Below are 13,677 nucleotides of genomic sequence, written 5' to 3'. Positions count from 1 at the left end.
GCGCCGGGGGCGGAGCCTACGGCCGTCCCGCCCCTGCCGCCTACGCGCAGCGCACAGTGCGCAGGCGCGGGACCGCGGGAGCCGGGAGCCTGGAAAGGTGTCAGGCTCTGGGCGGAAAAGGCACAGAATTCGGGTCTCCTGCTCAAGATCCAGGACGCAGGTGCTAGGTGCTGGGGGCTGCGGTTGGAACCGCGATGTGGAAAGCGCACACAGCACCCGAATTCCTTACCTGGACACCCCAGTATTGCAGTCCCTTATCTTTGGCGTTTTGAGATTTGCTTTTTTGTTGTCTTGGATTTTATGGGAGAAAGGGCAGGAGGAGGAAGGGAAGAAGGGAGTAGGTGCCTCCTAGGGCCTCCCTGTTAGCCGCGATCAGGCTCAAGTTCGCCCCTGTCCTGTTCAGCTGGCCCAGCTCTGCACTTCTGGACTCTGCTTTTAATTTTGCTATAGGATGTGTGCGTGAGACAGAGAATGCACCCCACCCCATGGGGGGGGGGGTTCTCCTCCATTCTCTTCTCGGGATTTTGGCATGCTTCCACACACCAGAGTATTTTTCAAGACACAGTTCAGGAAATCCCATAGTCAGCTATACGGGATCCAACTGCCTCAACCACTGTGCTTCTGGCTGACACTTTAGGGTTTTTCAAAATAATAAGGGGGGGGGGAGTTAATAAAAAAATATCTTGCTTACAGCCCAACACCTGAACCCTACAGGTGAGAGTCTCGGGAATTTTGCCAGCTGCAGGACTGAAGACAATTCTGATGTGTCCTTTTACTCCTGTGACTTAAAAACCTCTTCATTTTACTTGGGTGCCAAAAACCATTGGTTGAAGTGAGGCAGTAACAGTTCTCTATGTGAGAGACCTGGGGGAGGTCTGAGGTCAGCATCCCTTGTTCATCTTCTAGAAGATCAGTTCTAGTGTTAAACAGGCAAGGAAGTCAGGAGAGCCTTCATGGCCTACAAGTCAGAAGTTCCTGTGATTGGCCGGTTGTAGCCTAGTAGTTATGGGAGCCATAATAGATCCTGGTTTTTTTGTTTTTGTTTTGTTTTGTTTTGTTTTTTTGAGAGGTTTTTGCTATAGGGCGCCTATGCTCGCCAGACAGAGAGACAGAAAGTGAGAAACCACCCCCCAGGGGGGATGGCCATGCCGCAATGCAATCCCTTCTCCATTCTCCTCTCAGGATCTTGGGCACGCACGCACACGCTCCCGGCATGAGTTTAAGCCACCCGGTCTGGGACTTGAACGGCGGTCGGGGAGTCCAGCGCCAGCCATTACGCTAACTGCTGGTCTCTTTTTTTAAAATAATAATTTTATTTAACTTTATTTACTTATTTTAATTTAACCAGAGAGGGACAGAGAAAGCAAGCCTCCAGGTCTGGGACTTGAACAGTGGGCCATGTGGGAGTCCAGTACTCTTAACCATGATGCCACCAGCCAGCCCCAATAAATCCTGTTGTTAGCCAACTAAGCCAGGTTGCTGCTTCTCATGCTTGGTGAAAACGGAGGCAGAGGCTGGAGAAGAAGGGAGTTTATTTCTTTAGCCAGTTACAGAGAACTAGCAAGTACTATCAAGGTGACTCAAAAAGCTCAACATGTATAGGTACAAAATAGAAAAACACGCAAATTGGGACCAGCAGTTAGCGTAATGGCTATGTTGCTGGACTCCCATGTAGTCGACCGCGGTTCGCGTCCTGGACCTGGTGGCTTAAAACATGCTGGGTGCATGTGCGTGCGTGCCCAAGATCCCGAGAGGAGAATGGAGAAGAAGGGATTGCGGTGTGGCCATCCTCCCTGGGGGGGGATTTCTCGCTTTCTGTCTGTCTGTTTGGAGAGTGCACGCTCCCTATGGCAAAAACCTCTCCAAAAAGAAACAAAAACAGAAAAATGTGCAAATTGTTCCTTACTGCAGAGTTTATTGCTTTTTCCTGAGTAATTATCCTGATTTCTTCAAATATCCATTTCTGGGGATAGCAGGTGGCGTAGTAGTTAAGGTGTTGAACTCGCCACATGGCTGACCATGGTTCCAGACCTGGTGGCTTGAAAACCACACTGAGCACATGTGTATGCATGCTCAAAATCCTAAGAAAGTAGAGAAGGGATTGCAACATGGCCATCCCCTTGAGGAGTGATTTCTCACTTTCCCTCTCTATCTGTCTCTGTCTCTCTCTCTCTAGCAAGCATATGTGTCCTATGGCAAAAACCCTAAAAAAAAAAGATAGAACAACAAAACAAAACAAAAAGATTCTAAACGTGACAAGAGAGAAACATCAAGTTACTTACAAAGATTATCCTATTTGGGCATGGTGGCGCCCAGCCGCCCGATGGCAAAGGTTATCCTATTAGACTAATGTCAGACCTCTCAACTAAACAATGCAAGCAAGGAAGGAATTGGGCAAATATTCAAAACACTAAAAGAAAAACAGTTTCAAACAAGAATATTACACCCAACAAGGTTAGCCTTCAGATAGGGAGGAAAACAGCCACTCCTGATTTCTCTTCTAACCCCTCCAGCAGATCTCCCTATATCTCCTACTTGGAGTAGTTTGGCAACGGGAGAGGGTGTGTTGTACCATGACTGGATCTTCACTTTGTGATAATAGTAATAGCTAACATTTACTGAACAGTCACCCTGTGCTTGGCATTTGTACCAACTGTCTCTCCCCCCAAATTCATGCTGAAGCTCTAATCCCTAAGTGACAGTATTACATGGGCTTTTGGGAGGTAATTAGGTTGAGGGTGGAAACCCCATGGATAGAATTATTGCCCTCAGGCTGGTAGGTGGTGAAGGTGCTAGACTTCTCACTTTCCCTCTCTCTTTCTCTAAGAGGTTGAATTTAAAAATAATAATAAATAGGGGTCAGCAGGTGGTGATGTGGTTAAGGGTGCCGGACTCCCACGTGGCTGAACCCTGGACCCAGTGGCTTGGTCTCGCTATCCCTCTTTCTCACACACATACTTTGTCCTTTTCTGGTCAAATTAAAGTAAGTTTAATATTCTTGCCACCAGGTCCGGGACTTGGACCGTGATCAGCCATGTGAGAGTGTCCAGCGCCCGAACCACCATGCCACCTGCTGGTCCCCATAAGGCTTAATATTCTTAAAAAACAGAAAGTAATAAACTTAAAAGGTGCTGGACTCCCATATAGCTGACTGTGGTTCAAGTCTTTGGACTTGCTTGCTTTTTCACTTTTCCTTTCTCTCTTTTTCTGGTCAAATTAAAAATAATAATACTAATAACAAAATGGAATTAAATATTTTTTTTTAATTATTCCTTTTAAAAGAACTGAGACACAATAGATTTTTTTTCTCTGCCATGTAAGGATACAGCAAAAAGGTAGCCCTCCCTCTGCAAGACAAAAAAAGAGGACTCCCACTAAGAACTGAATCGGCTGGTACCCTGATCTTACTTCCTGGTCTCCAGAATCGTCAAAAATAAAATACCTGTTGTTGGGACCAGACCAGCAGTTAGCATAATGGCTATGTCGCTGGACTCCCACGTAGCCCACCGCGGTTCACGTCCTGGACCCGGTGGCTTAAAACTCACTCCGGGCGTGTGCGTGCGTGCCCAAGATCCTGAGAGGAGCATAGAGGAGAAGGGATTGCAGTGTGGCCATCCCCCCTGGGAAGTGATTTCTCGATTTCTGTCTCTCTGTCTCTCTCTGTCTGTCTGGCGAGCGCACGCGTCCTATAGCAAAAGCCTCTCCAAAAAAAAAAAAGAAAACGTGTTGTTTAAGCTGCCAGTCTATGATATTTTGGTTATAGCATCCTAAAACAGGACAGCATTTTATAAGCACTTTCACAGAAGGAAAAAACAAAAAAGGAGTCACAGAGGAGTAAGTAGTTTGCTTAAGTCATTCCAGGATTGAAATCCATTTCCAGAAACCACATTCAACATTGACAGGGTCTATCATCTCTTTTTTTTTTTTGAGAGGTTTTCGCTACAGGGCACATGCGCTCGCCAGACAGACAGAGAGAGACAGAGAGACAGAAAGCGAGAAATCACCCCCAGGGGGTATGGTCACGCCGCAATCCCTTCTCCTCCATTCTCCTCTCAGAATCTTGGGCACGCACGCACACGCGCCCAGCATGAGTTTTAAGCCACTGGGTCCGGGATGCGAACCGCAGTCGACTACGTGGGATTCCAGCGACATAGCCATTATGCTAACTGCTGGTTCCCGGGGTCTATCATCTCTTTACCACAGTCATACCAGCTAATAAGGTGTCCAATTTCAGAAAACAGAAATATTGACTCTATATACAATCACAAATCCTCTAAGTTATTCAATGAGGCAAAAACATCAGAAAATTGAGATTCCCTTAACAGCACATTAACAGGTCGATACAATTATATTGCTCGTTGAGGGAACCAGCAGTTAGGGTAATGGCTATGTCGCTGGACTCCCACATAATCGACCGCAGTTCGCGTCCTGGACCCAGTGGCTTAAAACTCACGCAGGGCATGTGTGTGTGCATGCCCAAGATCCCGAGGGGAGAATGGAGGAGAAGGGATTGCGGCGTGACCATACCCCCTGGGGGTGATTTCTCGCTTTCTGTCTCTCTGTCTCTGTCCGACAAGCGCACGCGCCCTATAGCGAAAACCTCTCAAAAAAAGAAATTAGATTGCTAGTTGAAAAACTGATTTTCTACCACACACCAATCATTACTTAACAAAATCAGGACAGGAAAATCCCATTTTTATTTAAATTGGGCTAGCTAAAAGGAGAAAACAAGACCAGCAAGTGGCATGGTAGTTAAGGTGCTGGATCCCACATGGTTGACTCCACAGTTTGAGTGCTGAATCTGGTGACCTAAAAAACATGCCGGTTGTATTGTGCGCTGTGTGCCTAAAATTTCAGGAGGATAATGAAGGGATTAGAGTATGGCCAACCCCCTTGTAGGGTGATTTCTTCTTTTCCCCTCTGGCCAGCACTCACACCCTATGGCAAAAACAGTTTTTAAAAAAGTAACAAAAGCCAAAGCCTACAGTATTTGACAAACCAAGAGAATTTTAGTGTACACCAGAAATGTTCAATCATATACAACTTATTTTTCATTCGAGCAGACTGTACAAAAGGTTAATTGAAAGGGTTTGTGTGTGTTTTTTTTTTAAGTTTTTGCCAGAGTATGTGCTCTCACCGTGGAGAGAGAGACACAGAGAGGGAAAGTGAGAAATAACCTCCCAGAGGGGATGGCCATGCCGCAATCCCTGTTCCTCCATTCTCTCGGATTTTGGGCACCCATGTACACACCCAGTGTGAGTCTCAAACCTCTATGTCTGGGGTTCGAATCACAGTCTACCACAGTCACTAAACCACCTGCTAGCCCTAGGTGCACTTTTAAAACACTACTGAATACCATATACTTGCAAACCAGCTACACAGGCAAGTAGTTCTTTCCAGATATGCTGTACCTGTTTAAGTGGGGTATTTTAACTCCTACTTCTGAGTTCGACAAGTTATGTATACTACTACTTTGTTCTTAGTAGAAATGTTTTGTGTCAACCATCAAAACTACAGACATTTCTTGTTATGTCAGAGAAAACAGAGCAAACTCTGGCAGGTCCTGCCCCTTAAAAACATTTTCTCAGGGCCAGAAAATGGAGTAAGGGCAACCACGGGACCCACATGGGAAGACCCCGCATTGCCATTCTGTGGCCTCCCTGACCATCCAGGCTGGCACACTTGCCTGTGACCTGGGCTGACTGGGGTGGATTGTGACATGAAGGCCCTGTTGGTGGTCTCTTTCTTCTGCATTCTAACACCCCATAGGCTTACTGATATAGTATTAGCAGACATGCTGTTAGTAGAAATCAGTAGTACTAACGAATGTTTTAAAGCAAATATTACTGATTACGGTAGATACACAACCTGAAATCAGGTCACAAAAACTACTTAAGCAAATGAATACTTAGGTGACAATTTCTTTATGCTTTTCTACATTTTCAAATATTTAATTATGATTACTTTCATAAACTGGGGGGAAAATGTTTAGCCGTGAACTGCAACTTCTGTAAATTATGGTATAAATTAAATATAAAAATATGGGCACAATCAAGATCACTGCATGGAGTTAAGTTTCTCCTTTGTGGTATCTTAAGGGTAATGAGTAGAAATTCAGAAATTCAATAAAAATAAAAGGCAAGTCCTAAATACATGCTCAAAATAAAACAAACTAATGAAGGAGTTACAATAAAAATCTTTATTTAGGTTTGGTCAGTACAGATAAGATATACTGGAGTCACAGAGCAATATGCATTAACAGGGTACAGCAGTTCATAAAAACTGAGTAACTATGCACACAAATTTCTTAAACATTCAGTCACCTAAAGAGAAAATGCACAGATGTATGGTGGAAAAAACTGTATCTAACACTGAAACTACTATAGGACTCCATCAACAAGTCCAGCTTTTAGTGATAAAAACTACTGTACTGGGCAAACTTGGCAGTCGTAAACCCACATCTACTCTAACAGTTTGAATGGTGCATAAGTATAATAACAGCATGAGTAAGAATGCCCTTACACAGCACGGGTTCTAGATAGACACAGATTTATACAGACATCATTGTGTTATGCTTTAAGGAAAAATCTCCATTTACAACTTCACATTAACTCATATAAAAATAACTTGACCCTACACAAAATGTCTTTTTTAGCAACAAAGTAATTAACTGTTACAATTTCCAAAGAGGCAGAGGTATTGAAGCAGAAGGGGAAAAAAAGAACAGCAAACAAACAAACAAACAAAACAAAACAAAAACAAACACACACATCCACAAAAAGGCAAATTGTGACAAAAGTATGCATTAATTTTCTAGACAGTATCCTCTCCCAAAGTAAATGACACTGTATAAAAATTTGCTGGAAAAATATTACAAAACTGAACCCTGTACATTTACACTTGAGTCCAAGCCATTCTGAATGTGGCGGGAACCCACAGTTCGATTACCTTTCCCACTCACTGCTTTTTCCTCTTGAGGATCATGACTGGAGTCTGTGTCATTTGAGTGGTGTGTGAGAGAGTTTTCACTGCCCGTGGGAGAGTCTACACTTTCATACCCCGCACTGAGCTGGTTTACGTAACTACTACCTCCTCTGCCAGTTCTCTCCTCTGAGCTGTTGGAGGCCTTATTATCATTCCCTGGAGAAGGAGGAAAGTCATCTTCAGCTGCGTTCCCCTCCCTGTGAAATCCAGACCCAGACGTCCTCTGACGGGAGGAGCTGCCATTACTTGGTCCGTTTGCTAGACGACTGCAGTCTTTACTTGTGGCCTCTGCCTGTTCTACAGGTTCAGAAGATGTAGTCCTGCTGGTACTTGGGGCTGAGGCTTGAGACTGCTGCTGCTGGTACTGAGCCAACTGCTGGCGCGTCTCCTTCAGCTGTTGCTGAAGAACTAGAATGGTACTCTGCATACCCTCCACTTCTTCGTCAAGTTGAATGATGAAGTCATTCAGTTCTGTGCAAAGGAGAGTCAAATCCACTTTAATATCTCTCATAACATATTTTATAATATTTCTTGACATGCTTGCCAAAGACAGGTGGTCAACAAATATTTGGTAAGTGAACAAATCTAGAACAATAATAGTGTATCTTTTTTGCTCAGAATTTTGAAAGAGCCATTCAAAAATGAGTTTGTTTTATGAGAAGTCAGATGTTTAATATACTAAAGCAATCAAGTTAAAATTGATTTGAACAATCTTGCCACATACAATTGAATACAGCCTGAACATCTGAGCCAGGTTTACCAATGGGCCTACCATGGCCAATCCCCTTATTCCTCATCCTCCTAACCAGTGTCTTAGCTCCACAGCAGGTATAGCCTTAAGGACAGTGGGCCCCTAACACTCCAAAGAGGCATTTGCTTTAACCAAGGACTATTCCATACACAAGAACAAACATAATTCTTAAAGGTTGTTTAAATACATGTATCTATTAAATTCTAAAAAGGTGCCCCCCCACCAAAAAAAAAAAACAAAAAAAAAACCAAAAAACAATTCCTTCACTGGTTGCAATTAGGAGTTAAAAACTGGGACCAGCAGATGGCATAATGGTTACATTGCTGGACTCCCACATAGTTGATCACGGTTCAAGTCTGGGACCTGGTGGCTGGAAAATCATGCCAGATAGGTGTGCATGCATGCCCAAGATACCAAGGGGAGAATGGAGAAAGGGCGGCAGCATGGCCATCCCCCTAGGGGGATGATTTCTTGCTTTCTGTCTGTCTCTCCAGCCCTACAGCAAAAATATATATTTTTTAAAGTTAAGAACTGTAAATTTGAAAATAAAGTTTTAAAGATATTACTTGGCTACTGATCTTTGCATTTGATCAAAAGATAAACTAATTCTCAAATTTTCAAAGAGTTGAATATTTTCCTATTAAGTTTCCTCTCCTGAGGAGATGAAACACAGATGCAGGCACACTTGCACAAAAAAGGATGGAAGCTGACAAACAAGTCTGGTTTGTCTTAGTAAAAACGTTAAATCACTTATTCACCAACTAGGATCCTAAAAGTATTACCATTATACCATTTTAGAACACTGAAAATTGCCAAATATTTCCAAGACTTACAATTAAGAGAAACATGTCCTCCCATTCAAGTGGCAAATATAAATCTGAACATATTAATACAACTTCCTTTTTATTTTTCACTGAAACCCATCCAACTTAAAAAAAAAAAAGCTTCCTGGGGACCAGCAGATGGCATGGTGGTTAAGGTGCTGGACAGTCCCACATGGCCAGCCATGGTTCAAGTCCCGGACCTGGTGGCTTGCTTTCTCACTTTCTCTCTACTTGTCTCTCTCCCTGGTCAAATTAAAATAAATGAATGAAAAAATAAAAATTACAAAATTATTTAAAAAATAAAATTCAGTACTTAAAAAAATGCTTATGACATTGTACAGTAAACAATTAGGAGACTTGAGTTAAAAGTATACTAAAATTAAATGGCATTGTTTGCTGACTCAACCAGAAATGCTTCACTCATCATTTTATATAACCATGGGCAGAGACTAGCATGTACAAAAATCTACTTGATAATATTCACGCCTGGCATTTTTTTTTAAAGCCAGTGCAGTTAGGCAAACTTTTCAAAAAACCCCTTACCATCCTGACTGCTTTTTAGCTCCTCACTATATTTCTTCTGTAAAGCCAACTCTGCTTCAAGTTGTGCAATACGTCCCTGGGACAGCTGCCTTCCAAGCTCTTGATTCTCCTGGATAAGCATTCGACACTTCGCCATTAACTTTTTGCCTGTTTGGCTGCAAAGGAAAGAGCCATCCATCACAAAATGAAGACAAAACTCTCCACAACCTTCTTTGCTTTCCGTGATTACAGTGATAGATATAAGTACCATCTTCTTTTCCGGAACACGTCCATCTATCTTTCACATTTCACTACTTTCCCAACACAGCAGCAATAAATCCTAAAAGAAAAGTGCACAAATCGCTGCTTTTTGTTTCTAATACATTGACAATCAATTCTGAAATCTTCTATCATCCCAAACCAACATTTGAAATAGAAACAGACTAGTTAATCAACACACACCTTAGATATACCAGTATTAGTACAGCACTAAGGTATTTAGCATTATCAAATAGAAAAAAATTTTGAAGTTACATGTCACATCAATTTACAAATATGTATTTCTTTAAAATACCTAATATATGAATATCAGTAGCTATGACTATGACGTGTATGTATTCCTGCTAGAAAATCCTTTAGAATATGGATTCCCCTTAATAGGTAGTTCCCTGGTACATCCCTCTTCCATACCTATCAAGAATATATTGATTTCATGAACTGATTTTTTTTTTAAGCCTCAAGACTCTACTTATCAATCCCTTAAGTGATATATGTACTGTTGTGCAGTCTTTTTTTTTTTTTTTGGAGAGGTTTTTGCTATAGGGCGCGTACGCTCACCAGAAAGACAGAGAGATAGAAAGCAAGAAATCAACCCCACCCCGGGGGGGAGGGGAGGGCGCGATGGTCACGACACAATCCCTTTTCCTCCATTCTTCTCTCGGGATCTTGGGCACACACGCCCGTCTTGAGTTTAAGCCACTGGGTCCGGGACTCGAACCACGGTCGACTATGTGGGAGGTCAGCAACATAGCCATTTTGCTAACTGCTGGTCCTACTTTTGTGTAGTCTTCAACTAATACTAAGTATATTTTATTTATTTACTTAAAAAAAATTACTTAATTTTATTTATTCATTCACTTAGTTTTTAATTTGACCAGAGAGAGACAGAGGGTGAGAGTGAGAGAAAGAGGAAGTGAGAAAGCAAGATTCAGGACTTGAACCCTGGTCGGCCATGTGGGAGTGTCCAGCGCCTTAACCTCCACACCACCTGCTGGTCCCTTATTTATTTACTTTTATATTACTAATATGGACTTAGATTTTATTCATGTTTAAAAGATCATCTTGGGTTGGCAGATAGTGTGGTGGTTAAGATGCTAGACTACTACATGGCCGACCACAGTTCTAGTCCTGGACCTGGTGGCTTGCTTTCTCACTCTCTTTCTTGCTCTCTCTCTCTGGTCAAATTAGTAAAAAAATAAACAAATAAAAATAACAATAGGGACCAGCAGATGGTGTAATGGTTGGGTCACTGGACTCCCCACACAGTAGACCACAATTCATGTCCTGAACCCTGCAGCTTAAAACTCTCACCAGGCACAGTATGTACCTGCCCAAAACCCCAAGAAGGGACTGTAGTGTGGCCATCCCAGGGTGATTTTTTGCTTCCTGTCTCTCTCTCTCTTTCTGTCTCTCTGGCAAGCGCACACGCCCTATAGCAAAGTTCTCTGTCTAAAAAATAGTAACAATAAAATAATTCTTTTTTTAAATGAAATCATTCTTTAATAATAAAAATAAAAGTTCATCTTTGTAGGGCCAGCATTGGTGGAGTGCTTACAGTTCTGAACTCTCACGTGACTAATGGCAGTCTGAGTCCCCAGACCCAGTGGTTTGAAACTCACACCAGCGTGCATGCATGATGCCTGAAATGCCAAGAGAAAAATGGAGGAGAAAGGATTGTGGCATGGCCACCCCCCTTGGGGAGGTGATTTCTCACTTTCCCTTTCAATGTCTGTTTCTCTCTAGTGAGTATGCAGACCCTATGGCAAAAACCTTAATTTTAAAAAAAGGAAGACCATCCTTGTGATATAAAAATAAGATCAAGGGTTACTTATTACAAGTAATGCAAACACAGAAATACCTGCCAAAGTAGGAATACCATACTTACGACCAATTAGTTTCCAAGTGTTAATGCAACACACACAGAAACTATATGAATACACTTAACAATAGCAAAAATGAAATCAAAATTACAAATACCAATCTCCCAATAAAACTTTACTACTTGTTAATTAACTTCAGCGATAACGGTAAAAATTACCACTTATGAAAAGATCTAAGTATATAATTGTGGTATAACCTTTGAGATTCAGATTGGACAGTGTGACATTCTTGTCATTAGGTTAAGTCCAAAATGACCTTACTGGTTAAAAACAGTTTTATTCTAGTCTTTCCTTATTAAATAAGATTTTCACTTGCCCAACAATTTCGTTTAAAAAAAAAAAATGCACCTGATCTTATTGAGTCTTAGATCTTTAAAAAAATAAGAGCACTTTTAAAATAATTCTTTCTTTATAGTGTAGCAAAGTTCTTTTATATATAGCATTGTGTTCTGACCTGATATGATTCAAAGAGGTTTGTAATTAAGTTTGCTTACAAAATCTGTGGAAGCCTGGTCCCATAGTCTAATGGTTAAGGGAACCAGATCCCACATTGCCAACCACAGGTCAAATCCCAGATTCAGTGAATTAAAAATATGCTGAGTGCACATGCACCCCAAATCCCAACAGAACGGAGAAATGGAGATGGGACTGTGAAGTGACCACACCCTATTGGGGAGTGCTTTCTCCCTCTTCCTCTCTCTCAGGCAAGCACACATGCCCTCTAGCAATTAAAAAAAAATCCTATGAAACAGTAAAAGGAACCCAAGATGAAAGCAATGAGTTGCCTGGGGTAATATGGCAACTGTATTAGCTGATGCTATTTAATTGCCTGTGGAGCTCCGATTTCCTCTTTGCCATCAGGACCCTGACAGGTTAGCTTCTACTGGACACATGAGCTTCTACTGAACAAGTGCTTAGAAATTAAACAAGAAGGAATGTGGAGAGGACAACTGAGCAAACATGGTGACCTTTAGACACATGCAGAAACAAGCTTCTGTGAGCTTCCTTTACATAGTTATGAAAATATTTGTATATGAAAAAGCTAACTGCCTGTTGTTGATATAGCAAAGCAGTATCAAGCTAACGGAAGCCACAAGTGTTTATCAGATTTTATACCAAAAAGATCAGAAAAATTACATGGTACCAGTCGTTTTCACATCTTCAGACGATTTACATAAAAAAACTGGCATTGTATTCCATTTCCTCTTCTCCCATTTTCTGCCCTTTGAAAGAATAAACCTGAGGCTGGTTAGGGGGGTCAAAGCTTTTCATCTGCGAAGTTGGGCCCACCCAATCTTCACTTCACTTGTATATCTGTGTGCTCATTTTTATATTTATTTCTAATTCACAGCCTCCCCACTCAGAAAAACCCGTTCTGCAAAGCGGGTCCTTGCAAAGGAAGTTAGAACTCACTGTCAAAGATAGTGAATGCCATTTCTCGTGTAATATGTATCACTGGTATTTTCCAGGTAACCTGAAAATTCTTGACTTTTATATAAATGTAATAGAGATTAGGAAAAAACATTCAATTGTAAGGTACATTAATTCATGACTCAAATTAATACCCCTTAATTTTTTTTTAAGTCTTATCTTGGGCCAGCAGGTGGTGTGGAGGTTAAAGACGTTGAATCCCAAATGGTTGACTTTGCACTTCAAGTCCTAGACCCAGTAGCTTGAAAAATCACACTGGGTACGTGTGTACATGTCCAAAATCCCAAGAGGAAAGTGGAGGAGAAGGGACTGTGGTACGGACAACCCCCCCCCCACGGGGGTGACTTCTCACTTTCTCGCTCTTGAACACATATGCTCTATTGCAAAAAAAACTAAAGAGGAAAAAAATATCTTAACTTTTTATAAGTAAATGCCTGCTCAAAACCACTGCTCTTACATATTCTGTAATTTATAATTTGATGTCATTTTATTAATTATGCCACATAAAATCTGTATTGTGCTGACATCACAAAAAAGTGAGAATTTTAAGTTACTGTTTGGGGACCAGCAGTTAGCGTAATGGCTATGGTGCTGGACTCCCATGTACTCGACTGGGGTACTGGACCTGGTGGCTTAAACTCACGCTGGGTGCTTGTGTGTGCGTACCCAAGATCCCGAGAGGAGAACGAGGGAGAAGGGATTGCGGCGTGGCCATCCCCCTGAGGGGTGACTTCTCGCTTCCTCTCTCTCTATCTCTGTCTTTCTGGTGAGCGCATGCGCCCTATAGCAAAAACCTCTACCAAAAAAAGAAAAAAAAAAAAAGTTACTGTTTGTGGAATTAAAAAAAAAAAAAATGACAACCCATTCCTAAAATCAAAATAATTGACAAAGCAAACAGCATAGAAAATACTCCAAGGCAAGAGTTCATAAAAAGAGTGCTGGTTAATCCCATGGTTCAAGTCCCAGATCTGGCAGCTTACTTTCTCACTTTCCCTCTCTCTCTCTC

The 13,677-nt window shown here is 41.8% G+C and overlaps 1 protein-coding gene across 2 annotated transcripts in view; it reads right to left on the bottom strand.

Annotated features, from left to right (window-relative positions):
• Window positions 1-6,176: 6,176 nt before the first annotated feature.
• The window catches only part of WTAP (WT1 associated protein), a 39,066-nt gene continuing 31,565 nt past the window's right edge, over window positions 6,177-13,677 (bottom strand). For both annotated transcript variants that reach the window (XM_014589242.2, XM_006152240.3), the window contains exons 7-8: window positions 9,103-9,257; window positions 6,177-7,455 (exon numbers count right to left, since the gene is read on the bottom strand). In XM_014589242.2, the coding sequence (XP_014444728.1) occupies window positions 6,872-7,455; window positions 9,103-9,257 (739 nt within the window). In that variant the 3' untranslated portion in view covers window positions 6,177-6,871. The remainder of the gene's footprint in view (window positions 7,456-9,102; window positions 9,258-13,677) is intronic.

This window comes from Tupaia chinensis, unplaced genomic scaffold (assembly GCF_000334495.1).
Source record: "Tupaia chinensis unplaced genomic scaffold, TupChi_1.0 Scaffold000346_1, whole genome shotgun sequence".
In the NCBI taxonomy this organism is placed as follows: Eukaryota; Metazoa; Chordata; class Mammalia; order Scandentia; family Tupaiidae; genus Tupaia; species Tupaia belangeri.
Note: the sequence above shows the minus strand (reverse complement) of the source record. Positions and strands in the feature narration are given on the sequence as shown.